Source organism: Suricata suricatta, chromosome 13 (genome assembly GCF_006229205.1).
Source record: "Suricata suricatta isolate VVHF042 chromosome 13, meerkat_22Aug2017_6uvM2_HiC, whole genome shotgun sequence".
Taxonomy (NCBI): domain Eukaryota; kingdom Metazoa; phylum Chordata; class Mammalia; order Carnivora; family Herpestidae; genus Suricata; species Suricata suricatta.
The window spans coordinates 19,690,044-19,717,101 of NC_043712.1; the positions used below are offsets into that span (position 1 = coordinate 19,690,044).

The 27,058-nt window shown below is 53.9% G+C and overlaps 1 protein-coding gene across 7 annotated transcripts in view; it reads right to left on the minus strand.

Annotated features, from left to right (window-relative positions):
• Window positions 1-27,058, minus strand: part of RGS3 (regulator of G protein signaling 3) — a 121,154-nt gene that overhangs the window by 56,318 nt on the left and 37,778 nt on the right. For 4 of the 7 annotated variants that reach the window (XM_029919835.1, XM_029919836.1, XM_029919838.1 and 1 more), the window contains 8 exons: window positions 26,369-26,450; window positions 25,411-25,516; window positions 24,338-24,689; window positions 23,469-23,508; window positions 18,147-18,343; window positions 15,404-15,487; window positions 9,941-10,052; window positions 3,150-3,193 (listed from right to left, as the gene is read on the minus strand). In XM_029919835.1, the coding sequence (XP_029775695.1) occupies window positions 3,150-3,193; window positions 9,941-10,052; window positions 15,404-15,487; window positions 18,147-18,343; window positions 23,469-23,508; window positions 24,338-24,689; window positions 25,411-25,516; window positions 26,369-26,450 (1,017 nt within the window). Of the gene's footprint in view, window positions 1-3,149; window positions 3,194-8,651; window positions 8,766-9,940; window positions 10,053-15,403; window positions 15,488-16,059; window positions 16,079-18,146; window positions 18,344-19,661; window positions 19,697-23,468; window positions 23,509-24,337; window positions 24,690-25,410; window positions 25,517-26,368; window positions 26,451-27,058 lie in introns of those variants that run through there. The other 3 variants (XM_029919837.1, XM_029919842.1, XM_029919845.1) reach the window with 3 other exon arrangements.

Below are 27,058 nucleotides of genomic sequence, written 5' to 3' on the forward strand. Positions count from 1 at the left end.
TGTGGAAATCCATCCACATCAGGGACCCCATTGCCTGCCTGGCTGCCCAGCATATGAACAGTCTCTCTCAGTGCCGCGTGTGGTCTAACTCATTGGTTTCAATGCTGTTGCATACTGTGCCGTCAAATACCAGGAGCCATGGTCAAGTCTGTAAGCAGCCCTGAAGGCATCCTCACGTGACTCACTCAGAGGCAGGGCCTCCTGCTGGAGCAGCACGAGACTCAGATGTCTGCATTCAAACATGAGCATCCTCAAATCCAACCAGAAACCCAGGTCCTCCGTGCCTCTTTAAAACCCCCATCTTGGGGCACGTTGGCTCAGTCAGTTAAGCCTCTGACTTTGGCTCAGGTCATGATCTCACGGCTCGTGAGTTTGAGCCTCGTGTGCTGACAGCTCAGAGCCTGGAGCCTGCTTTGAATTCTGTGTCCCTCTCTCTCTGACCCTCCCCCACTCACACTCTGCCCCCTCCTCAAAAATAAACATTAAAAAATTATTTAGAATACCCATCTTGCCTTACTTCCTGGTTCCTGAAGTAATATAATCTTTGTATGAACTACAACCTCTTCTGCACTATTTGTTCATCTGCTTTGACAAAAGTCCTCCCATTGAATTCTAACGACCTTATGACACAGGTAGGAAGGAAAGGCACAGCCGTTACCATTTTCCAGATGGGAACACTAAGGCTCAGAGAGGTTAAGTCAGATGCTGCAGGAGACCTCCAGAAAGGAGATTCAAATTCTGTCTTCTGCCTCCTCCGAGCCTGCAACCTTCCCACATTTGTATAACTCTATACGTACATTACAAAGAACATGAGATATTCCTCTTAACTTTCTTTTAAAAGGTCAATAAATCATTGGTGATGTCTCTAATGGAGAATAAATGAATATGAAAAGCTCTCCCCCTGTTATGAAGCTGACAATAGTAATAACTACCATTTATTGAGTACTCACTGTGTGCCAGGCTCTGTGCTAAGTGCCTTGGACAGGGTATCTTATTGAATCTCACTTAATCATTACAACAGCCCTGCTGGGTGGGCCCCATCAGCCTTGTTTCAGAGAGGAATATGTGACTTGCCCGGATCATTCAGTTAGGAAATGGCAGAGCCAAGATTCAAGTCCAGGTCTCCCTAACCCCAAAACCCAGGCTCATCAATTAATGGAGCCAGGATCAGATTTGAAGAGACTGGTCCTTGACCAACATGCCTTTTGGCCCAATGCCCCCGGTGTTCTGAAGCCAGCAGGCGGGCTGCATCTGCCCCACGGATTTGCAGGGGTCGAGGGATACCTATCCAGGAGAATAGAGACTCCAGGGCCAAGGACTACACAGGACAATCCCACTCAGCACCCAGGCAAGTGGGATTTTCTGAAAGAAGTAGGAAAATCTCTCCAAATCCTGACTCTCTTGCCCTAGTTTCTTTTGGGGTGCCCCCTGCATGTTGGACAATGAAGAAAAACCATTTGTCAGAATTTCCAATTAAGATGTGAGTTTGGGGCTCCCCATGGGGACCCAAAACCATCAAGTGGAGCCCTTGTGGGGCTACAGAGCAAGCAGGCGGCTCCTCTTTCCAGGACAGACATGCCTCATAAACGGCAGCCCTGTTATGAGAAAAGAGAGGCTTCTGGATGCCTGTGCGCTCCAATCTCCCAGCCTCTCTGGGTCAGAACTCCTGGCGCTTTACTGAAACAAAAGCCCCTGGATCAATATCCCTGCATCAGTCTTTGGAGAGCTAGGAGGTCACAGCTCCCTGGAAGCCAATAAGCAGAAGTGCTCTTCTCTGCGAAAACAAACCAGACTGGCAGGAAGCTCTCTTGGCATTAAAGAACCCAGAGCTTGATTTCAGGCCCTACCAGAAAGAACGGGAATCCAGAAGGGTGTAGCTGGGGGGCAGTGCTCTGGCTTTTTCCAGCCTGGTCCACAGCGCCTAGGCTGTTTTCTGCCTTCCAGCTACTTCTTGTGCCTGGGGCCGGGCAGGCACTGGGGAGGACACCAAATGCCTTCCTGGCCCTCAGGTTGCCACTGAAGGCAGTGGAGGTCCCCAGCTCAGCTCTGACAATGTCCACCGCCCTTTGGAACTCTCTGCTCTCCCCCGAAGCTGACTGGTCAACTCTGTCTTCTGCAGGCATCTGTTCACCCAAGGGGACTCTCTTGAGGGTCTGCACTTCTTTTCACAGCCAGGAAACAAAAGAGTGATTTTTCAATCACAGGCGACATACACATTCCTTCCCAAAAGTGTGTGCTCCTCTTGGCCAGCTAGCGTAGACCATACCCCACTCCAACATCTTGTCCCTAAGACCAGCAGTTCGCCGGGCTGTGAGGCAGGACCGACTCATGCAAGCAGAGGACAATAACAGATCTAATGAATCCTTGCTCAGATACTACCCCTGCTCATACTGGCAGACTCCCAAGGTTGGGAACAGAAAACCTGCTGAAAATTTAAGAGTCTGTATGACTCGGTGGCTCTCAACTTTTCCATCACCATGGACTTCTGTAATTAAACCCCTGGTCTGATGACATTTTATCTTCCAAAGCTGTCAGCTGCCTGCCTGATTTTGTTCAGCAAAGGCAAAGCACTGCTCGTATGAGCTTCTGATCAGACTGAAATAACCAAAAGCACCAACCACATTATTTCAGCCCCAAACACGGGGACTTAATATTTTCTTTCGACTGCGTTGTCTGGCCCAGGTAAAGATGCAGTTACCTTCAGGCCTTTTAAAACACTGACAAGGGTCTGTGGGAGGGGTCGTGGATGGTACTTCCTGGAAAAAGAGGAAGAGAGAGGCAGGCACAAGAATCGGGGATATCTCCAGAAGAAGGCTACCAGCTAGGTAATAAGGTGATGAGCAGCCGTCCAGTCACACCCTGACCGTGACCCCCACAGATGCTGGAGACCAGAGGTTCCTGAGCAGGGGATCACAACATCCTTCTGTCCCCTCTAGGTGCTTCTGTACCCACTGCTCTTCCACGCAGAGGTGAGAGGCACTGAGGCAGGGACTGCTGTCCTCATTCTATAGGGTGGGAACGCTGCCCGGGACCACCGTACGAGATGATGCGGAGCCTGGGACCAGACCCTGGACGAGACCCAGCCCAGTGTCATCTCCCCAGCACGGGGCTGCAGGGCTCTCTCTGCCGATCCAGGGGCAAGGACTCACCTCCGCTAGATACAGCACACAGAATTTCAGGTCTTCTGAAGAACCTTGGAGGGAACAAAAAGTAATACGTGCGTTAGGGTTGGCTGCAGGGTAATGCCAGCTGCCTTGCCCAGAAGACTGTATGCAGTACTTCCTGCAAAAAGAGGAAGAAAGAGGCAGGCATAGGGGAGAGGGAAATCTCTGGAGGGAAAGCCCACTTAATGACCAAGCAGACTGAGGCACAGTAGTAAGGCCTCTGCCCACAGGTCAGCATCACCCAAGGGATGCTGAGGTCCTATCCTCATGAGCACCCTCTGGGCAACAAACAGCCACACGCAGGGAGCTGTCATGCACCTTAGGAGGCCTCCATCTTTCCCCGCGCCCTGTGATGAGAGTCACAGAGGCAGCACACATTTGGGTTTTCCTTTAAATGCTCCCCACTGCCTTCGTCATTTTGAAATTCAACAAGGAGCCACTCCTTAACTGGACAGCCCTAGGAAGGAGTGGACTATGCAGTGAGAGCCCCGATCACGGGCTGGATGTCACTCAGAGATGGCTTCCCAGCCCAGGCCCAGCCCCTCGGTGTGTTTTCCTGGAGTCTGGGTCTCGAATCCCAAATTCAACCATTCCTCCGCCTCTCCACATGGGAGGCAGCTGGGCAGGGCCATCAGGCACTCTGCTCCGGCAGCAGAGGAGCTAAGGCAGAGGACCTGCAGAAGATGCATTTGGTCAGAGTGCTTCAGACACGCAGAGATCGAGAGCTGCCCCCAGCCTGTTGGGGAAGGCTTCTTGGAGGAGGATCCTCTTGAACTTGAATGCAAGGTGGGAAGAAAGGACATTCCAGGAGGTGGAACAGCATGGGCAAAGGCATGGAGGTGCGGAAGCACAAGGTGTGGTTCGAGGGATAGAAAGTACGAAGAAGCATCCCCCCACCCCCGGCCATTGTGGGCTGTGCCCCGGAACCAGCACTAATCCCCCGCCCAGTGCATTCTTCTGGACACAGACCAGGCATAGTTAGTAATTTCCTGAATGTCAAGCAATTGGCCTCACTGGGCAGGTTGTCATTCTTGAGAGAAAGAACTGTACGACATATATAACAGCACACACGTACAGTGCCACGTGCCACCCACGGTGTCAAATGCTGTGCGTGTACAAGCCTGACCCTTGCAGCCACACAAGGGTGATTGTCATCCATGATTCGTGTGAGGAAACTGAGGCTCAACACATGGTTGAATCAAAGACATTGCCCAATGAACCAAAACATGCTGCAAAGTAAAGGTGACAAAGTAACAGAGGCAGTTGGCCAAGCCAGTTCCTAAGAAAAGGCCCTCGGGGCACCTGGGTGGCTCAGTCGGTTAAGCCTCCAGCTTCGGCTCAGGTCAGATCTCACATTCGTGGGTTCGAGCCCCACGTCAGGCTCTGTGCTGACAGCTAGCTCAGAGCCTGGAGCCTGCTTCCAGTTCTGTGTCTCCTTCTCTCTCTGCCCCTCCCCCTCTCATGCTCTGTCTCTCTCTGTATCAAAAATAAATAAAACATTAAAAAAATTTTTTTAAAAAGAAAAGGCCTTCATGTGGGTGAAGACCAGGCCCCTCCGGAAGCACATAGTAGGTGGTTCCCTGGGCAAAACGATCCCGAGGGCCAGGGGTGCCAGCAAGAGCCAAATAAAAATAGTTCGTACGTGAGGCACCTGGCAGGCTCAGTCAGTAGAGCGTGCAACTCTTGGTCTCAGTCATGAGTTCAAGCCCCACATTGAGCATGGAGCCTATTTAAAAAAATCCTTCAGTAACTTGGGGATTAACTTTGGAACTTTGGGTGGCTCAGTGGGTTATAAGCCTCTGCTGAAATTCTTGACTTCAGCTCAGGTCATCATCTCACAGTTTGTAGGTTCGTGGGTTCGAGCCCTGCATCAAAGCCCCAAGCCCTGCTTGGGATTCTTTCTCTCTCTTTCTGTCTCTCTCTCTCTCTCAAAATAAACAAACATTTAATCTTAAAAAATAAAGGATGGTTAGGAGAGAGAGGGTCCCACCTAAAGGGCCCAATCATGTTTAAGAAACCTCTCATTTGAGGGGCACCTGGGTAGCTCAGTTGGCTAAGCATCACTCTTGGTTTCGGCTCAGGTCACGATCTCGGGGTTTTATGAGTTGAAGCCCCCCATCGGGCTCTGTGCTGACATTGTGGAGCCTGCTTAGGATTCTCCCATTCTCTCTCTCTTTCTCTGCCCCTACCCTACTAGTGTTGTCTCTGTCTCTCTCAAAATAAATAAATATATTAGAAAAAACCACCTCCCATTTGAAAGCTTTTGCCAACTCCTTGCCTTGCTGAGGCTGGAGATCAAGGAAGGTGGTTTTTGTTTGTTTAAGAAAACATACTTGGATGCCTCCTTGACTTTCCAGATGCAGATCTGAGTGCCAAGGGAGAAACAAAAAGATCTATGTAAGAAAATAACAGAAATTTGGGTTTCAGATGCTGGCAGTGAGAAGAAAGAAGGCTCTGGAAGGGAGGGGAAAGCCAAGGAGATGGGAGCCTCAGGGAGGCTGGGGGAAACTCAGCCTACCACATACCCCCAGGGGCTAGGGGTGGCTGGCGACTGCTTGACAACTGTCCTGGGCTGTGCCACCCTCTGCCACCACCTGCCTACATCACCCCAAACCTACACTGAAATCCGCTGCACTTCACAGCCTGGTGCTGGCAGCGCTCCGAGAGAAGGACGGAATGGGGTCAGTGCTCAGCGTGCTTCACAGCCTCACACAGGGACATCAAGACTCTGGAGCCCAGGGTGCCAGGAAGGAGCCGCAGCTGCAGAGAAGCAGGCTGCGAGCTGGTGGACCCACGAGAGCTAGCTCCGCGCCATCAGAAACCCTTCCGCACGATCGGACCGGGCTCTGGGCCCTTCAGGATGTGGAAACAGGGGTGAGTGTAAAGGCCAGGGACACGGAGGCGGCACACAGTGGGCTTTCCATCCAACGTTCCAACTGCCCTCACATTTGGAAACTCCACAAGAAGTCGTTGGCTCCGGGGTGAACCCTGCTCCCCCAAGCATCGTGGGCTGCGCAGGGAGAGTCCTAGAGGCGCAGAGATGGCTTCCCCACCCAGGCTGGACCCCTCTGCTGTGCTTCCAGGCCCAGTCTGAGACCCCAGACTCAGCCATTCGCCAAGCCCTCTCCACCCTTCGTGTTGTTTCCATTTTCCAGTTGCAGAAACTGAGACCCAGGGAGGGAAGGCCACAAGTACAGGCGTGCAGCGAGTAAGGGGCAGAGCTGAGACTTGAACCCAGGACTGCTGCCTCCGAAGCGTATGTTCTGACCACGGCACCACACTTCTGCTCTCCACCTGGCGCCACCCCAGAGGTGGGGGTGTATCTTTGCCCTGTTGTCACTCTGGCAGCCAGCCCCAAGGTGAGTTCTGGGGAGGTGCTTGGCACCTGTCAACTGACTACATTTGACCCCAGGGCAGTCCAGCAGCTGAAACCCATGCAGCTGAGCTCCCAACCAGGTACCTTGCTCCCCACCCCCCTCCTCCCCCCCGGGGTGGTTGGAGAGGTCAAGAATCAGCTGGGCATTTCCAGGCCATCCTGAAAGACCAGAGCAGGGCAGGAAGACACCCAGTGGGCGGGATGCTGGCCGCCGGGGAGGTAGAATCACAAAGGCCAGCAAAGCCAGTGGGCAGCAGAGACAGGAAGAGGCCACAATGGGCCCCGGACGACCGGAGATGTCCCAATTGTTAGCACCAGCCCTCCGCCTGTTCCCATTACACTGCCATTTGGACCTGCTGAGGCTTGGGGGATGCTGGGCAGGAGGGCAGGGTTAAGTGGCCACCGCCAGCTGGGAGCCCTGAAGGAGAAGTGGGCCCCTAGCCCCCAAGGGTCTAGTCTCCTAGTCGTTCATGCATTTGATCACCCAATGACCATTCACTGGGCACCCACAATGATCTGTGCCTTGTGCGAGGCCCTGGGAAGATGCTTGCCCAGCAAAGCTAAGCTCCATGCAGGCAAGTCACACACAGCGGAGTCATCGGTCCCTGGTGGGCTAGACTCTCCCTCGTGCCCCAGGAAAAGCCCTCACCGACCCCAGCCCACAGGAAAGGCCGGTGTGCTCCTTGTTACCATCTTTTTTGCCCCAAAATGAACTTTCCATACATGTTGACTTGAAAGGGACACACCTGGGAGGCACAAGCAACATTAATCAGAGAGCATTCTGAGACAGAAGCTCCAGCTGAGGCCCTAAATGGATCCCTTAGGGCCTCGCTCAGGCACTTGCTGCACCCGCAGGTCTCTGTGGGTGCCGGGGAGATGGGCAGGAGCCGGGTGCCAGGACCCTGGGTCCCACAGCTCCAACTCCGACTGCAGGAGGAGGGGACACTGGACGTCTGCAAACCCCAGGACCCCCAGCCTGTCTCCGGGGCGCAGGGGGCAGGGGAGGCGGCAGGGGGTCCACCAACGCCTGGGGAGAAACCTAAGCAACGGAATGTGCACCTGGGTGCTCAGCGTAACCGAGCCATGTGCCCAGAGAGCCACATTCGCTGTCTGCTGGCTGGCACCGCTAGAGAAGGGCAAGACAACATATCTGCACCAAACCATCTGCCTGGCAAGCCCAGGACGGGCACACACGTCCACGCTCATGCACACGCCCCACACCCACACCAACCCAATGGGCTATGAAGCCTGCGCAAGGCCATTGTTCACATGAGCTCAGCATCTGGAAGGTGTCTCTGCAACACCTGGGGCCCCACACCACCCACTCTGACCAGCCGCCACCCACTGGGAGACAGCGCTCACCCGGACTCTAATTTCAAGACATGGGTCTGAGGGCACCAGGAGGGGAAGATCCAACCAATGCCCAGCCGAGGCCCCCCCCACCCCAGGGGTGGAGGTAGGACATCTGGGTGTGTCCAGCATCTCACAGCAGCCTCAGGGGCCGAGCGGGGATGTCAAGGCTGGGAAAGGACATAAAGGGCTGGCCCAGCCCTTCTGTCACAAAGACACCAGAGCCCAGGAAAGGCAAAGGGCCAACCAAAGTCACACAGCACATTGTCACCAGAGCTGAGCCCAGACTTCAAACACCCGGCTACTACCTTCAGCTCTTCCACTGCCCTCTTCCCTCTGACCCCAACCCCCACCCAAAGCACAGCCAGTTTGAGCCCCTCTTTTCTCCCTCTCTCTTTCTAGCAGGAAGCTGAGCAGATGAGGGGCCTGGGCTTATGGCCCCAGACCCGAGCGAGGAGCCAAATGGGCACAAACAAATGAGGGCTCAGTTTTTACAACTAGTCGGCGCATATTACTGTGCACCCCACCCCTGACAGGGCCCCGATGGTCTGATCCAGGGTGCTGAGGCCCACAGAGAAAGAGTGAGTATGTGTGCAGGGGGGTGGCAGGGAGAGCAGTGTGCAGGGGAAGCTGGGTCTGAGGGAAACGGGGAGAGGCAAGGGAGCCGAGGACTGAGTCCACCATTGCTCTCACCTGCCCCCTCCCATGGGCCACCGGGAGTCAGGGTCCCAGCCACGCTTGGTCAGAGGGTCGCTCCTCACCTCCTTGGTCAGGCCCAGCCGCCCCAAGGGAAGGGCTGCCCGCAGGAGAGGTGACTTGCTCTCTCCCCCTTGGGGACTGCCCTGGTCCATGGGCAGGAGAAAGCTCGAGACGGAGAAGGAGAAGTTGTGAGTGACTTCCTGAGTGGGGCAGCCCGAGTAGAGGTTCTCACACCCCCTGGGTTTCTAAGGAGGAAGAAGAGTGGGGGCGCCGGACCCACAGGAACCCAGGACAGGTCTGCAAACAGGCAGGAAGTTCTCCTGCAGCAAAAGCCGTCAAAACAGAATTCTTTCGCTGGGTAATATTTTCCTCCCTGCCCCTGTCGCCCATGCTCACACAGGTCTGTTGTTGTTTTCGTAATCTGGGAGAGGAAATCGAGCCCCTTTCGGCAGACACTTCAGGCGCCAAACCAAACCGCTCAACAGATACTCCCAGTTGGCTTCCCCTTCCCCTCCTCCGAGTGGAAAGTTTGCGGGGAGACGTCCGACCGCCCCATGCTCCCACGCACTCCCCACTCCGGGGGCTCTGGCCTGGGTGATGCAGCTGGGTGGTGAAGGAGCGGGGTTCCCCCATCGGGGTTCTGCGTGGGGAGGGGGGCGGCAGCTAGCATGGCCTGGGCACCTGGCATTCTAAATATGACCTAATGTAATTTTTTTTTAATTTTTATTTATTTTTGAGAGAGAGAAAGAGAAAGAGAGACAGAGCATGAGCAGGGGAAGGGCAGAGAGAGAGAGAGAGAGAGATGGAGACACAGAATCTGAAGCAGGCTCCAGGCCCTGAGCTGTCAGCACAGAGCCTGACATGGGGCTCGAACCCACAAACAGTGAGATCATGACCTGAGCCAAAGTCAGACGCTTAATCCCCTGAGCCACCCAGGCACCCCGGACCTAACTTAATCTTCACAACAGCCTACTGGTAGCCCCACTTGCACGTGAGGAAACAGGCTCAGAGAGGGTAAGTAGAACTTGCCCACCGTCACAGGCGGTGAGGGGCAGGGCCGAGATTTAAACACAGGTCTGTCTGAATCGAAAGCTCTTCCCACTCCACTCCACGGCCTCCCTGAAATGTGTCCCGGGCAGAAACCTCCCAGCAAAGCTCAGGGGGTACAACCTAGAATGGGAGGTGGTCTCTGAGAGCCTAGTGGCCCGGGGGCAGGACCTCACCCCACCGCACAGGCTCAAATGCCCTGCTGTCAGAGGCGCCAGATCCAAACAGGGCATCCGTGCTAACCAGAGCAGTGGAGCTCAGGGCCAGTGGGAGGGAGTCCGGGGCATCTCGGGTCCACACTTACCTTCCTGCAGCTTCACGCTCTGGAGGTAGAGGGGGTTCCTCAGGACGTTGCAGCGGCCCGGCTCGTCTTCCTTGGTGAAGAGCAGCAGATCCGAGTAGGCAAATAGCGTCACCTGCGTCACGAGGGAGCAAACACAACGGGCTGCTTTGCTGTCCCAGAGGCCAGGAGCCACAGCCTCCTCGGGAGGTCTGGCCAAGGGGTCGTCATATCTCAGGCAGAACTAGACCAGGATCAGACTCTCGGCATGGTCTCGGCCAAAGGCAGACACTTGATCTGCAACCAGACTTCCCCTGGTCTCTATGATGTCCACCTCCACTCCTTGTCACAGTAGGAAAAACAGGCTAATGCAAGAGCCTCACCTTCGGCAGCAGGTGGCCCCTGTGGGCCTCTCCACAGCCCCATGCCCTCCCCCCACCCCCTGGGCCATCTTTCCAACTATCCCCCACTGGGATCTCTCCCTGGAGCTGAGGGATGTTTGGCACATTTGCTTGCGTTCTCCTGGAAACACCCGGCTGGAAGAACACACTTGGAGTCGGAAGTCCTGAGGCTCCTACGCCACTCAGGAGCCGAGAAAATTGGTTAGGGTCCCCGAACCCTCTGCTTCGGTTTTCTTGCCCATACAGACACCGAGAGCCCCTGCCCAGGTCCCTCACAGGCGTCTTTCACGAGCCCCGTGCAGACTGTGGATCGAGGCATGGTGCAGTGTGAGTCCTTTTGCTGCCACATTCCTTGCTGAGCATTTTAACTGCCTTAACGCATAATCGCTTCGAGAGAAAGCCAGTTACTTGCGCTCCAGTACAGACACGTATGGAACTTTTATCTCTTTTTTTATGCATTAGCTGCTCTAAAAATAAAGGAGAAAGCTATTTTTAGACACTATAGGTAAACCAACCAGACATGCTCCGCATAGTTTCACACTAAAAAAACCCACTTGATCCCCTAATGCCACTGAAGATTACGCTGCTCTTTGTTTTGTCAATCCTGCAGTGGCCTTTCGTTAAAAGCAATAAAAATCCAATGTCATATTCTCTGAAGAGGACAACATATTATTAATTATGTGAACTTTCCTTGGAGGTGTCACAGCCTGACACTTCACCTCTTGTGAGGCAAGAAGAGTCAGTCAGAGGGCTTTGCATGCACCCCCGAAGGCCACGGCCAGTGTGTGCTGGGCGGTCGCTGAAGTTTAAACAGTCGACATGTTGACACTGAGCTATCACGCTGTTAATGGACCTACCACCTCCACCCCTGATGCCCTGTCCTACAGAAATACTTATGAGGATATATTAATGTGAAACCATAAGGATGTTCTCAGCAGCATCTTTGTAATAAAAAAGAACACAGATGCCCATCGAGAAAGGATGGATAAGATAAATTATTCCCACCTCCCTATGGTAGAACTGTATGCAACTTTTAAAAGAATAAAGGAGGGGTGTCTGGGTGGTTCTGTTGGTCAAGCGCCTGGCTTCGGCTCAGGTCATGATCTCATGGTTTGTGGGTTTGAGCCCTGCATCAGGCTCTGTGCTGACAGCTAGCTCAAAGCCTGGAGCCTGCTTCAGTTTTTGTGCCTCCTTCTCTCTCTGCCCTCCCCCACTTGTACTCTGTCTCTTAAAAATGAATAAATATTTTTAAAAAATATTTTTAAAGAATAAAGGAAAGCTATGTGGGCACTACATGGGCAGAAATCTGCCCACATTTCTGCCCACACTGCACTATGTAAGGCAAATAGTACCATCTGCAAGAACACCTACCATTTTGTCCAATTTTGTAAAATAAAACTGTCAATTTACACATTTGTCTAAGATACTCCCCACACTCTTCACTCTGGGGAGTAGAATTTCACTTCATACATTTCTGTTTAATTTACACTGTATTGCAAGAGAGTCTATTACTTTTGTGATTTAAAAATATATAAATATTTTTCAAAGGACCTCTTGGCTTTTGGAGCATAGCACAAACACAGACGTTTGAAGGAATCTGGGCCAGAGAGACAATAGGGGTGTCCTTGAACAGGAGGCTCTCTGTGGCTCTAACTTCTCCCATGAGGACCAAATACGAGCACTCAGGAACCTAGGGCTGGGAGGGATCCTGGCGGTGACTGTCTCCAGCCCCCTTCCGGACCACAGTCCTGACCCACCACAGCCCAAAAGAGTTCCCATCTGGTAAGCCCTTTTTTTCTGCTCAGTGGCTTTTCAGCTGTAAATAACATGACTGCCTTTATTTATAGATGAGAACCCTGCAGCTCAGAGGGGTTAAGTGACCTGTCCAAGGCCACACAGCCAAGGACCATTGCCTAGGTCTAGCTGACCCCAAAGCTTTCACCAAATGGAGAGGTAGCAATAAGCCTATAGCTGTCCTTCCCCTGAATGTGAAAGAATTCAAGCAGAGACCCAAACAGAAAAGCAAAGGAGACCAGAACTGAAGTTAGGGGAGGGGAAGAAGGTGACCTAAGAGCTGAGAAGGGTGTGAGGGACGGATTCTCAGGACAAACCTGAGACACTAGACAGAAAGCTGGCAGTCACCTCCAGACCCACCGGGAAATCGGTCGGGGAAGGGTCGCAGGAGGCAGTCTGTCAGGAACCTAAGAAGTCAAAAAAAAGTCCCAGTCCCCAACAGCGCTGGGGGGACGGCAATGAGAGAAGAACCACGGGCAAGGTGAGAAAGCTCCAGCCCACTGCTCTGGCCCCGATTTCCAGGGCTGAGAAAGTGGTCTAGACAGGAAGCGATTAAGGCATGAATGAAGAATTTCCCCAAAGGTCGGGTCAGGGAAAGGCCAGAGCTGGCACACAGCGGGAGGCGGGGAAGAGGGGCAAGCATGCCAGGGGAGGGCAGGGGCCCCTCTCCCAAGTCACCAGTGCCATGCTGGCCCTCTTCCAGCAGAACCATGGAGTGCTGCCCATCTCCACGGCCCAATTACCGGCTGCCTTCCCCAACAGGCCAGCGGGTCTGCCAGGTGTCTTCCTCACACATGTTCCAAGGGCACATCTGTTCTCCCCCCAAGGTCAAGGGTTGAGAGATTGCTGGGTTAAGAAATCCTTGCAATTTGGAGGGTCACTTGTCCGGAGCAGCCCTAATCAAGCTTTCTCTGGAGATCCTGCCTAAAGGCAGGGTTTGCCAAAAAGACCTTGGTGCCTTAGTTAATAGTAAACTCAGGGAGTGAGTCAGTGCATAGAGTGAGGGTGCATCGGTCCTGTGGCCCCCCGTGACCTCTAGCACTGGGTCTGACCGCATGTTAGATGCTCAACAGCTCTTGTTTGAATGTGTAAGTGAGGCTACTCCATAATGATCTCTGGGCCCGTTAATCGAGTGTGTGACTTCTGGGGGGGTCTGACGGGGGACAGCTCAGCACGATACTCATCAGCTCACAGATGTTAGCAAACAGGAGGATGCTTGGAGAAGAGATGGGAAGAAGAACAAGGGGGGATGTGCCAGGAATAAAGATGTCTGTTACGGGTAAGGGAGAACGTTCTACACTTCAGCACTCACCCGGAACAAAACCCATGCCTCTAGAGCTCCAAAACTGGTTGGAAACCATCAGCCAGAAGGTTACAAGGAAGCCATCAGAATGGGCAACTCCCGAGGGCCCAACCAACGCTGCCATTCTACAAACTTACCCAAGCCCCTCTTGAATTGGTTTAGCCTTTTGACCTGAAGGTACCAAGATCCATGCATTTCCTTCCTAGCATATTTCATGAACAAGACATATATTTATTTTACTTGCCTTTGCATCACTTCTTACAGTCTTCAAAAGGGATCGTTTGGCTCTAAGGCACCAAAAATCCAGTAGACAAAGATTTCTTGGACAGCCTGTAACTATAATAGGGCTCCAACCATGCGCTCGCCAGTCTGTTTTCAAACAAACGTGTGGCAGCATCAGGTCCTGAAAGCACCACAGAGCCAGGGAGCCAACTGCTGGTGCAGAATCCATCCCTTATGGGCTTTGAGGCCCCGGAGTTCTAGTTAATCTCCCTGGAGCCTCAGCTTCCTCATCTGTAGAGTGAGGACAACTGGGCACACTCTCAAGAGGAGACTGCAAGAGTTAATTTAAGGCCTACTAGGTAAACTGTGTGCACAATGATAATACATAGTAAGTGCTCGGTGTTTGAGCACCTGAGGGCTAGAGGACAAACAGAAGAGCCAATCTAGGCATATGTGTGTATTTCAGGACGGCTGCCATTGCTGCCTTCCTCTGGGTCTTGTAAATTTACAGCCACACCTCGTTTTCTGACCCTTGGCCACCTGACTTAGCTCCACACACTAACTAACTCACCAAGCACAGCTCTGAGTGACTTCTTGTTCCTGAAACTCAAATTCCCCCTCAATAAGATGAAGCTTTACTCTCTCCTGGGCAATTCAGAAGCTATGCCAAGGTTCCTAAGAAAGGTCTCCATGAGGAAGTTCAATGCCAGTGTGGGGGAAATAAGCATGCAGTCTCCCCAGGGAGTTCCCATGAAGAAGAAAATGCTGGTCCCCTTGTTGAAACACACAGACACACAGACACAGACACATACACACACACACACACACACACACACACACACACACACACACACGTACACACGCAGCTTCCTAGTTAGCTACAACTACACAGGATGTCCCATTCTGGGCCTTTGAGATCAGCTGCCTCCTACACAAACACCCTCACCATTCAGATGAGGGCACAGAGGGAGGACGGAGGAGTCACGAGCAAGCCAGCAGCAGTACAGGAGCTGGCTGTAGGCGTCCATCCTCCCCAAGGTTCCTGATCTTTCTACTACCCCCTGCTGTCACTGAGCTCAGCTGAGCCCCACTGCCAGCCTGACCAGCAGCAAGCCCCCGGGAGTCCAGTCAGATCCTGGGGCTCGAACTTCTGTGCCAAGTAGACTTCACAGGATCAAGTTGGCTCCAGGCACTGTGTCGGGGAGGGAAATCCCCCCAGTTAGAGAGAAGCAGAGGCCAGCTCCCAGGCAGAATAGCATGATCTCCACACCCAGGCCTCTGCTGGCAGAGCTAGAGCCCAGAAGAAATCACAGACTGGTCCCTCAGAAGAGGGTTTGGGATTTGGGTTAGTACAGACACGGAAAACCTGACTAAGTGATGCTCCTTCAAAAATCCTCTTTGGCTAACAGCTCTAATCGTCTTACCCACAGTCACTCATCACAGCTGGGGTGAATGGCCATCTGTCCCGCTCCTTGGGGGAAGTTGGCATAAGCAATGGGAGGTCTTGAGGGACTCAGAACACTTTCTAACCACCAAATATGGACTAAACAGCTTTGATAGGTAGTGAGTTCCCCATTGCTGGAAATGTACAAGCAGAAGCTGGGTAGCCATTTGGGAAGGAGGGGGATGGAAGGGGAGGAGGGTGGAAGACCTCAGGATTTTTCTACCCTGAGACCGTACAATTCCGAGATCACCAGGAAGAGAGAAGTCAGGCACCTGGGAGATGCCGGTGAAACCCCAGCCGGGAAACACGTGAGTGAGCCTTACCTCGACAGCCTTGTTCCTCCCCTCGTACAGCAGCAGCTCTTCAGACAACAGGAGCGTCCGGGCAGGGTTACAGAGATCTAAAGGCTGAAAGCAACGTGGGCAGTTCAGAGAGGTCGGACAGAGATGGGGTGTGGGGACAGGCAGCTTGTCGGAGCCAGCCACACAGAACACTCTCGACAGCAGCCTCCAGCCTCCCCCCACCCTGGGAGCCCAGACGCCCCCTCACACTCAGGTGGAAACAGAAAGACAGATGCTCTTGTCCTGGGCGGAACTGTTGCTGCCACCTTCCCCACCAAGCCTCCCTGTAAGAGCCACGCTGTGGCAGGAAGTCCAACCACATGTTTGGGCCCTTGCAATCCTTCCCAGAGCTCCCCGACTATGCTAAGCTCCGGGGCCCTGCCAGGCCCCAGTCTCCTTCATCTGTCCCCTTCAGGCCTCTCGGGAAAGTCCCTGCTGCTGCCGGGCCTGGGCTCTCAGGACGTCCTCCTCAGAGCCTTGTGCCAGATTTGGTCCCTTAAGTCCCTTCAGAGCCTGGCTGGCCCCTGCTCTGCATTCATAATGCACTTGAGTTAATGGACTCCTTTGAAGCCATCAGTCCCCAGGGACCAATTCCCACCCAAAATTCCTACCACCCTAGCACCCTGCCCTATACCCACCGAGGAGCCCCTGCTCCTTGCCCAGACCAGAGAAAGCTCTCCCAGACCTGGACCTATCCTCTGTGAATATATATTTATAATGTGGCTTCTGGGCTACCTGAACCAAGCAAGGTGACAGAAGAAAGATAACAGGACAAACGTCATCTGTACACAACAACCCGGATGGGTGTCGCGGGGAACATGAGGCAGAGGCAGCAAGGCCCAGAGGAGGCCAGACAAAACGTGGGACCCAAGAAACCACATGTCAGTGGTAAAGGAAGGGAAAGCAAGGAGATGACTAGTATCACGTCAGGCCCTACGATCAGGAAGAAACGTGTGCAGCCTCAGCAGTGGCAGCAATGGCCCGTAGCTGTCCCTTCGTGGATACCTGCTTCACAATTATTCATTACTATCTACACTGGCTCCACGTTGGCTTATATCCTTTATAATTTAAAAGTAGTTGGAGCGCCTGGGGGGCTCAGTCAGTTAAGCGTCTGACTTCGGCTCAGGTCATGATCTCACGGTTCGTGGATTTGAGCCCCGTGTCGGGCTCTGTGCTGACAGCTCAGAGCCTGGAGCCTGCTTCCGATTCTGTGTCTCCCTCTCTCTCTCTGACCCTCCCCTGCTCATACGCTGCCTCTCTTTCTCTCTCTCTCTCAAAAATAAACATTTAAAAAAATTTTTAAGTAAAAATAAAAGTTGTTATAACGCTTTGAAAATGAACTTTAAATTTTTTAACAAAGATCTTAAAAGGAAAATGAAAGAGAACCCCTGTGGTTCCGCCTTGAGAAAGAGAAGGAACCAGAAGAAAAGGTGGGAGTCGTCTGGGGAGACGTATGTCACCTGCCAGCAATGCATTACACCCTGACCAAGTGTGAGTTCTAACGTCCACTGGACAGCGACAGTCCCGGAACGGGAGGCCAGGGAGACCCGAGGAGGAAGGCATGGTCAGAAATGAGGCCCTTGGCGCCTGCATGGCTCAGTCGGTTGGGTGTCCGACTCTTGATTTCAGCTCAGGTCGTGACCCCAGGGTCGTGGGATCAAGCCCCACACTGGGCTCCGTGCTGAGCTTGGAGCCTGCTTGAGATTCTATCTCTCTTTCACCCTCCCTGCTCTCACTCTCTCTCTCTCCGAAAAAAAACAAAAACAAAAAAAAACAAACAAACAAACAAAATGAAGCCCTTAGGTCAACGTCATCTCTGTTGCTGATGAAGATGATCAACTAACACAATCTTTCTAGAAACCAACTTGTCAATATATAAAAAGAGCCTTTAAAGTGTTTATGACCCATGACCCTGTCATTTCACTTCTAAAGATCTCTTCCAAGGAAAATAACTGGAGGGGTGAGTCACGAGCAAGGATTTTCATCCCAGAATTATTTACAATAGCAAAGGCAGGAGACGGGAGAATATCTGAGCAAAGAACCAGTTAAAGAAAGGGCCATAGGCCAGAATAGTGTGCGATCACTACAAAAGAGAGACTCGGAGAGTATTTAGTGATGTGGGCAATGTTCGTGCTGCAATTTTCCTTTAAGAAAGGCAGAAGGATAGAAAATGTGCAGTGAGATCGGTTTAGCTTTCTTTCTGAAACATATATTTGCACACAGAAAAGACACCTACGTGTTCGCACGGCTTGGGTCTGGGTGCTGGGAGACCCGCAGGTTTGGAAATGGGGAGCAGGAGAGGGAAGGAGCAGAGGGAGATGCAGGAGAAGGGAGATCTGATGAATCTGGCCACCCGCCAATCCTGCCCGGGCACGTTGGCTGAGACTGAGGAAGCCCTGGATGAGGCAGGAAGCAGACACCTCAGCAAACGGGCCCTGGGACAATACTTATGACAAGCGGCTGGAGTGTGCCTGCCCTGTCCCCAGAGAAAGGGGATGTCAGGAAAGATCCTCTTGGTGCTCAGCTCCCCTGCCTCCACCCTCCTGTTCCTCCTCCTGGGAACCTCTGCTCCCTCAGTGTAACCCCTAGAATCCCAAGCACCTGCAGCCATCTCTTTCCCAAAAGGGGACCCTCCTGGAATGAGGCACCACCTCAAACCCTGGGGTGAAGGACCCTCCTCTTTCTCATCTCCTCAGGGAGCCCATGGTGCCCGCCACCAGCTCACCTGAACAAAGACTGGGAACACCAGGACCTTGGGGGCCAGGGTGACGTAGGTGCCATAGCTTGAGTGTGGGGTGTGCGGCCTCATGACTGGGCAGTTCTGGTAGTTCCCGTGGCCCTTCATGGTCTGCACCGTCTTCATCAGCCGGGACTTCTTCCCCAGGCCTGTGTAGGACTTCCCTTTACTGGGACTGCCTGATTCTGTGGAACAGAAAGGGGGGACCATGAGGCATTTCCATGCACAGGCATCCCTACATTACCTGCAAAGGCATCGCCTCGGCAGAAACGGGGAACACAGCCAGTCCGGCACCATTTACTGAGCATATGCTCCACGCCGGGCCCCGTGCAAGGTACTGGGAACGGAGTGTGGGTGGGGGGAGCTCAGAAGGGTCTCAGGCCTCAGGGAGTTCCCTCACACTCTGAAGGGAGTCACACATAAGCAAGCAACTCCGGGACTCAGACGGAGCTGGGAGCCACCAACTGCGATAGAGGCACCGTCTGGTGTCCAGAGTGTGAATCAGACTTATCAGTGTGGCCTTGTACTTTTCAAAATCAGGAAACCTCTCCTATTTGAAAAATCAGAAGATCTGACCACACCGGGCCCACAGTCCCACACTGAACCATCAGTCAGCTGGACCACCCCGTGTGTCAGACGTGTCCTCTCCTTGCCGCCACCGTCCCCGCGGCTCCCCCCACGCACCCAGCACAGCTCACCCGTTCCATCGCCTCCCAGGTCCCACGGACAAAGGGACTGGAGGTCCAGTGGCAGCCTGGGCTTTCCCAGGCTGGATGGGAGCCTCCCGAGGGGGCAGGAGCAGCCTGGCTCACAGAAGTCAGTCTACCATGAGCGGTAGTGCCCGCTGCCCCAGTTCTCGGGAAGGAATGCCAGCTCTGAAGCCACATGGCTGTGCCCAAACCCCTTCCCTCTCTGCTTACTAGCTTGGGGACCTTCGGCCACTCACTTTCTCCCTTAGAGACTCGGTTTCCTCCACTGCAATCATGTTACCCAGTTTAACAGATTGCTGCAAGGATTCAGTGAGATGCTCCAAGTAAAGCCCCACAACAATGCCTGTGACCCAGAAAGCACACGAGAAACGTTAGCTGCTAACTTATTGCAGCTCTTGCTGTTACGGATCCTCCGCGTGGAAAAGCAGGCTCCTCAGGTGCCCCACAGACGGAAAGCCCTAGGCTTTGCTGCGGCCGGAAGGTACCCTGGCTGGCCACCAACTCCCGCGTTATTCTTATCAGGAAAAGGAGAGTGAGGGAAACACCTTCAGGAAAGAGAGCAGAAGGCTGCCCAGCAGGGAACACTGCCGGACACACACCCTCAATGGAACGAGAGGTAGCAAGCGGGTCTTTTTCATGCCCTGTCCACTGGGCAGAGGAGCAAAGCACAGGGCAGCTAAAAATGCAGGGACTCTTAGGTGCTAGCAGGTAGGAAGCCAACTTCACAGCCCCCCTGCTCCACCTATACCTGGGCCCCCTCCAAGGGGCTCCTGCTGCCCGGTGGGCAACTGACCTGGGTGCCTGGCCCATGTCCCAGGATCCAGGTCCCCTCCTACCGCTCATCAGTCCTGGCAGCCAGGGGGTGAACAGGTGGTCTGACCCCAGCTACATCTTGGGGGAAGCTCCCCACCAACGCGAGGTCCGCGGCCTCAGAGGAAAAACTCAGCTCGGAAGATTTCACATGTATTTCCTCCGCCCACTGCACGCCCCTTCTCCCCGAGCAGGGTGAGAAAAACAAGTCTGCTCCCCTCACAAGTGACCGGCCATCACAGCCATATCTCGGGGCAGGACTCAAACCATAATAACTTCAACCACTTCCTGCCTCTTCGAAGAGTGGCTTAGAGAAGAGTAGAAAGGGTGGGGGAGGGGGGACAGATGCATGGAAGTAGTTAGCTAGCTCCTCCTCTGACCTGGCCGTGGACCTCAGCCCCTGGGGGGTCTGTGCCACCAGGCCTTCACCCCTCTGCTGAAAGAGCCCATCCTGGGTCTCAAGACCTGCGCTGGATTTGAATTGGTCAAGAAACTTGAACTTGAGTATGGCTCCCCCAGACACTGGCTGGGTAACCAGAAGGAAGTTTCCTTCCCCCTCTGAGCTGGAGTTTTCTCCACTGTTAAGTGGGGCTGGTGGGGGGTTCTCACCACAGGCCTGAAGGGAAAGGGCTCTGTGAATGGGAGCAGAGTGGAGGGCACAGGGGATTAGCATGAACCCAAGCCGACAGACAGTGAACCCATCAGGGCTGGTGTTAGGACAGGGCTGCTGGGCCTCAAACCATACTGTGAATGAGGCTGCAGGGTCAATGTGAAACTAGACAGTCTATCTGAACATGACCAAGCCTAGACCAGGGAAGGCAAAACCACACACGGCTGACAAGTGGGGGACTGACGCAAAACAGACCATAATTAAAGGGTGCCCTTTGCTGATGCCCATATCTGGGCCCTGTGGGGCCCAGTCTCAGACTTGTGCAAGAATCCATGCCTTCCCTTCCCTGGCCCAATTGCATAAGATCATCATAGCACCTTCGCCTTGGGCCTGCAGAGCCATAAATAAGCCATGTGACATGCCTCTGCCTTCAGGTAGGAAAGTCTGCTTTGCCCAGGAAACCTGCATTAGCCAGGTACTGAGCCCTGGACCAGGCTACTGAGCCCCAGGGTGGTTGGGTGACCTTTCCAAGGATACCTGGCCAGGATACGGTACAAAGCAAGATCCATCCAATCTATGCAACCGTCATGCCTGGGAGCCCCATCCCCACACACACCGGGCACAGCTCTCCAAAAAGGATTTTCTAAAGTATCTTTTTTAAGAAACAGTCCAGTTTGCAACCCAGCTGCTGAGCTCTGCAGAATCAACCCCCTTGACTTTCCCACCTGCTACCTCTTAACATCCTCTGTCTGGTCTGAGCCCCCACATCGCCCCTTTCTGCTAGAACACCTGCTTCACTGACCAAACACAGTAATTACTCAACTTTGCTCTGGCTTCCAAGGCAAGGCCTGGCTGGCGTCCCACTCTGGTGGTGCAGCATCTGAGGCTGGTCCCCTTTGAGGGCAGGGGACAATGCTGAGGGCCCCCAGCGGCCCTGGGGAACATGCCAGCTACAAGCAGCAGGCGCCCTAGGCCTCGGAAGGGTACCAGATCCCATTCAACTGTGTACGGCTCCATCCTACCCCATGAAAGGAGTCTGGGCAGCCCAACCAGAGGACGAAGGAGAAATCGGCACCATGGTGACAGCCCCAGCCTCTGGAGAACCCCAAGTGTGTTTAAGGGGAGGTTTGGTTCCACCCCTTCCTCTGAACTCCAGGACTTGGAGCCATGAAGATGAGGGCTGATAAAGAACAAAGATGTCCTTGCACATCGAAAAAAAACTATCCTCATGAAGGATTAAATGAAGGAAGGTCAATTCTTAACACAATGAGTTCAAAATGCCACCGTTGTTATTAACATTATCATTATCTGCTGACTTGTCCCTTTCTCTGTCTCTCCACAGCTTCGACAACTAGGCCCTTCTTGGCTCACAAAATCTGTATTCACAGAGGGGATTAGAACCGTGGACACAGGTTGGGAGGACACCAGGAGGCGTCTCGGAGGCCAAGAAGGAATCAGTCCCACACCACCAGCCCCTGGCAGCAACACGCCTCCAAAGCCCCCTCACTCTGTGACCAGCCTTCCACCCTAGGAGCAACCAGCCCGCGTCATTCTCCGTCACTCAGTCACTCAGAGGAAATTCTACTGAGCACCTGCTGCCTGCCACGCCCTGGGTCCAGCACTGGAGACGCAGACATGGGGCGGCCCAGGCCCTGCCCTTAATGAAGTCACCATTTAGCAAGGACATCTCCACTCTTACCTAATGCGCTGACTAAAAGCTTTTTAAGAACTCAGTGTTGAATAACCATCAGACTTCTCTCCAGAAGGAACACAGATTCATTTCCAACAGACCAGGCCTATCCACCCAAACGGCCTACCCTGGAGAGGATGAAGACGCCTCCCATCAGCAGCTCAGAGCCTGATGGGAGCCCTTTTTCCTCCCGAAAGACGCAGGCACTTTTCCAAGAACCTGCTACAAGCCAGCATCGACGTCACACTACTGTTGCAGAGGGAGGCAAGGCAGCGAGTCTGCAGGCTGGGAAAGGCCCCTCTCAACAGAGGAAGTCCACAGGTATTTTGTAGATGCTAAAGGATTCAAGCACAGGAGCACCAGGCAAGGCTGGTCACAGCCTTCCAGATGCCAGGACTCCCGTCAGCTGGACCCTGGCAGGCATGTAGGCACATTCCCTATGGGAATGCCTAGTCAGCTCCAGGACCAAGACTAGTATCTCAGGCTTCCTGGGAGAAGGACCTGGGTTTTTTAGTTTTTAAAGTTTATTTATTTATTTTGAGAGGTGGGGGAGGGGCTACAAGAAAGGGAGACAGAATCCCAAGCAGGCTCCTTGCTATCAGCGTGGAGCCCAATGCAGGGCTCGAACTCACAAACCACAAGATCATGACCTGAGCCAAAATCAAAAGTCAGTTACTTAATCCACGGAGCCACCCAGGCGCCCTGAGAAGACCCTGGTTTTGAGCTCAGCTTCTCTCCCTGGCTCTTAAAAAATAGGGCTAGGGGGGTGGCGGGGGGAAGCCTGGGTGGCTCAGTCAGTTGAGCATCCCACTTCGGCTAAAGTCATGATCTCATGGTTTGTGGGTTCGAGTCGGGCATCGAGCTCTGTGCTATCAGTGCAGAGCCTGCTTTGGATCCTCTCCCTCTCTCTCTGCCTCTCTCTGAGTCACACTTCCTCTCTCTCTCTCTCAAAATAAAGAAACTTTAAAAAAAAGAGAGAGACAGATTGAATGGCCAAGGAAGAAGAACCTATAAAGTTCAAAGACAGTCATCCCCTGTGTGGTCTCTCTCCGTGGACAAACTACTGCTCATAACCAGCATCTCCTTTACCCCTCCTAACAGCCCTCTGAGGTGGAAATTATCAGCCCCATTTTATAGATGAAGAAACTGAGGCTCAGGGAGGGAACATGAATTGCTCACAGTCATGCAGCTCTGGTTCAAGCCCTCCCTGCCCCCATTCTGTGCAGGCCTGACCAGAGGCCTAGGAACCTAACATATTGGTTGCTCAGTAAAAGTGAGTGACTCCCAGTTACAGGCACTGTCTCCTAGACCGCCGTGGGAAGATCCCTTCTTCCTTCTCGGTTGAGGCTCCGAGGAGGCAAGGCACTGGTTCAGTGAGGGAGCGCACACATGGGGAGGAAAGAGAGTCTGTGTCAGGGTGCTGGGGGTCTTAACAGCTGCCTCACATCTCTCTGGAGCTGGGAGGGCACAGCGGCAAAGGACAGACCCACCTTCGGGGATGACATCCTCCTGGTACAGAGGCCGCAGCAGCTGCAAAGGAAGACAAAAGAATCATGTCAGCGCCAGGAACAGGGAGGGACACCTAGGCGAGCTTCTCATTTGTGGCCTGGGGATGGGAAAAACAGCCGTCCAGCTCAGGGGCAGAGAGGGGTGCCTGGAGGGATCACAGAATCCAGAATCCTCTAGAATATTAGGGTTGAACAAGGTTTTAGCTTCTACCCAGTGTAACCCCTCGGCTGAGCCCCCAACTTTCTGGATGACAGCTGGTTCCAAAGTGCCTTCCAGGGGACACTGGCACCCTGGGACCCTGAGAAGCCTCATAAAGGATGCAGCGGCAGGGGAATTCTGAAAGTGCTGAACTAAACCGCCCTCAACTGCAGGATACCCTCAGAGCCTCAAGTAGCCTACTCCATCCACATGGGGAATCAGGCTCAGAAGACAAGGAGATTTTGAGCTAGTTCTCAAATTCATTCAGCCTCAGAACACTTCTTTCCCAGAGTATCTCCCGGGATTAACATTTTGGGGCATGTACTCTGACACCCCATCACGCCATCAGGCAGGGTCTGCTTTCACACCTCCCCTGACAGGGGGCTCACCCCTGTCACAGCAGCCCATCCTGCTGTAGAAAAAGCCTCGGCTGGCAAAAAGTGCTTCCTTCTTCTGAGGTGAACTCTTCTGCCCTGTGACCTCCCCTGGGCCTGGATCTGCTCTCTCTCCCCCCCCAGAGCAGCCCTGCGGCAGCCAGAGCTAACCCACACCCTCACTCGCACCCCCTGCCCCTGGCAGGCTCCTCCCTACATGCCTTTGCGCGAGGCCAGGGACCCATGCCCTTCACCTTCTCCCAACCAGCTGTCCATACCTGGCTCCCAGGGTTCAGTGGGGCCAGGATGATGTAGTTGGGGTCCGTGGAGGCAGTGGCACGGGACAGCGTGGGCAGGGTGTGCTGGCCCCCGCGCTTGGCCACCTCTGTGTAGCGCTCCCAGCCACCAAGCAGCAGCCCATCGGAGCTGTCACACACCAGGTGACAGCTGTGGCGCTGCTCAGGCCGCGCCTGGGCCCCGTGGGTGCAGTTCTTCTCCCGCTTATTGGGGGGTGACTGGAGGTCATGCGTTGACTTGCAGGAGGCCCGCCGCAGGACCCCGCCATCTGGCCCTGGCTTGACCTGGGGGACCATGCGCCACACTAGCAGGATGATCTCACTGGGGCAGCTCCTAGAGTGGGGGGAGGGGGTCACACAGAGAAGTTGAGTTGAGGGCAGGGGTCTGCAGCAGAGAGAAGAAGGATGGGGGAGGGGAGAGAAGCCCCAGGGGTCAGGTAGGAAGGGAGGTGAGAGGCCATCGCAAGCCCAGATAGCGACGGGTCCCTTAGGTCAACTGTAGTTGACCAGCAGAGGCTGAGAAGGGCCCTAAGGCCAAGTGAAACCAGAGTACCCTAAGGTCAGGGTGAAACCAGAGTACCCAACTCAACCAGTGACATTGCTCTCGGGAGAAGTATAAGCAAGAGAGGAGCCAGCAAGCCACCTCTGTCCTTCTAGAAGCAAAAAAACTGGTAATGAGAGTTTTACCCCAGCGGGTCCCAGGGTAGGGGACCCAAACACTCTAAAGAACAATTACTCAGGTGCATGATCGTAAACATCTCCAACATCTATACTTCGTTTAGGAACAACGGGCAAATAATGAGCTCAAGTAGAAAGCGATGTGCTGGACCCGCACCTGAACCATGGGGTCTGTTTGAGGGCTTCTCCCCTGCTCTTTGCTCGGGGATCCAAAATTGCTCTGAGCCTGAGGCCAAGAAACAGATTCCCGAGGAGCACAGTGAATGGCTCCTAGCTGTGAGGAGGAGGGGACAGGAAGAGGCCTTGTGCCTGGGGCTGGGGCGGGGGAGGGGGCCATCAGCCCGAGGCCTAGAACCGCCCACCACCACAGCTGTCACCGGATCTCGTGAGCCAGCTCCACGCATTTCCAGTGCTCCACAGGCCTCTCGTTCAGCTGCAGCACGGTGTCCAGCTGCTGCAGCCCTGCTCGCTCTGCCGGACCTCCTGCGGGGACCAAGAAAAGCCATCTGAGGGCTCCTGGAGCCCAGGGCATGCCAGTGCCCCGACCCATGACATGACCTAGGTCCCCCGCAGTGGCCTCAATGGGTCTGCCTCTCTCTGTTTCCTCATCTGCCAGAAGCAGGGCGGACCTTGGTGGCTCACATGGGCCCAGGAGGGAGGCACTCTTTCACCCTCATGTCTCTGCCTGCTCACTCCTTGTCTGTCCACCCTTCCAGCCAGGCCCCACCTCGCCCTCTCTCCCCAAAAGCTCCCACGGCTGCCTCCTCCGAGAGCCCTTCTTTGTTGCCAGGCTCAAATGCTCCATTTAGTCCTTAACGCCATTCCCTGAGGGCCTGTCTTGTGCCAGTCCGCAGGCAGGTACGGGGACGGCACACCTCCATCACCAAGCCCTGGCTTCTCCTCTGTGATCAGGGGTCTTCGTGAAAAATAGGGAGAGAATGCCGATTTTTTAAGTGCTAATCAGGCTTGGTATCGGATAAAATACCAATTCCAAATAAAGTCAATAAACGACTCTCATATCCCCGTGCAGCCCTTACTGGAAACGGAGGTTTAGTTCCTGTTTCACATGACTGGGACACGAAATATTTTTTTTAAACTATTTTCATTTTGATAAAAACAAAAAAAACAATTGGGAATATATTTTCATAAACCTCAGCTTCATCTGTGGTCATTTAAAAATAGTATTCTTTGGTTTTGGAAAACGAGGCCACTGTTCCAGTTTGGGGCTCCCCTTTCAGCTCCCATACATCTTGTTTGCAACGCCAGGCGCATGGCGGGGGGGGGGGGCAGGGGGCAAGGAGAATGGGACTGGCATCACCCGAGGCTCTCACTCACCAGAATCCACAGCCTGGACTCGAACCGGAGAGTCACAGCAGATGGTGAAACCGAAGCCATCCTTTCCCCTCTGGATGGTGATCTAGGACACAGCCCCGCCCAGTTACTCCCAGAAGCCACAAGGCTGCTGCCTCTGCTCCAAGGTCTGGAAGCCCACAGGGCCTACCCCAGAGCCACCCTCATCTCCAAGGGAGCTGGAGCCAAGGAGGAGGCTGGCCAGCTCTTGCCTTTCCTATCTTGGCCCAGGCAGCCTGAGTGCTGGGTCGTGGACCAAGCAGGAAGGCTGGGAACTCAGGAGGTAAACCCAGGCTGACCCAGAAGGGCCCAGGATGCATAGAGCCTTGGAAGGGCAAGCCTCACCTTCCTCAGACCCTATAGACACATGGTCCAGTCCTTTACCAAAAAAGCCCACTGGACCTGCACATCACCTCAGTCCCTTCCTTCCTCCCCCCAGGGATTCATGGAGCGTCTGTCCAGGGCTGGCCCTGTGCTCAGGGCCCAGAAACAAAGCCATCTGGTTGCTACTCTCCCACAGCACAGAGGTGGGAAGAGAGGGACACATGTACTCACATCCCCCCAGACAAGGGTCAGGGGACAAGTGCAAACGTTCTCAGGACAGTCCATTGCTGGGGCCCCAAGGCATCCAGTGAGGGTTCCCAGGTGATGGGACAGGTGAGGGCACAGATAAGT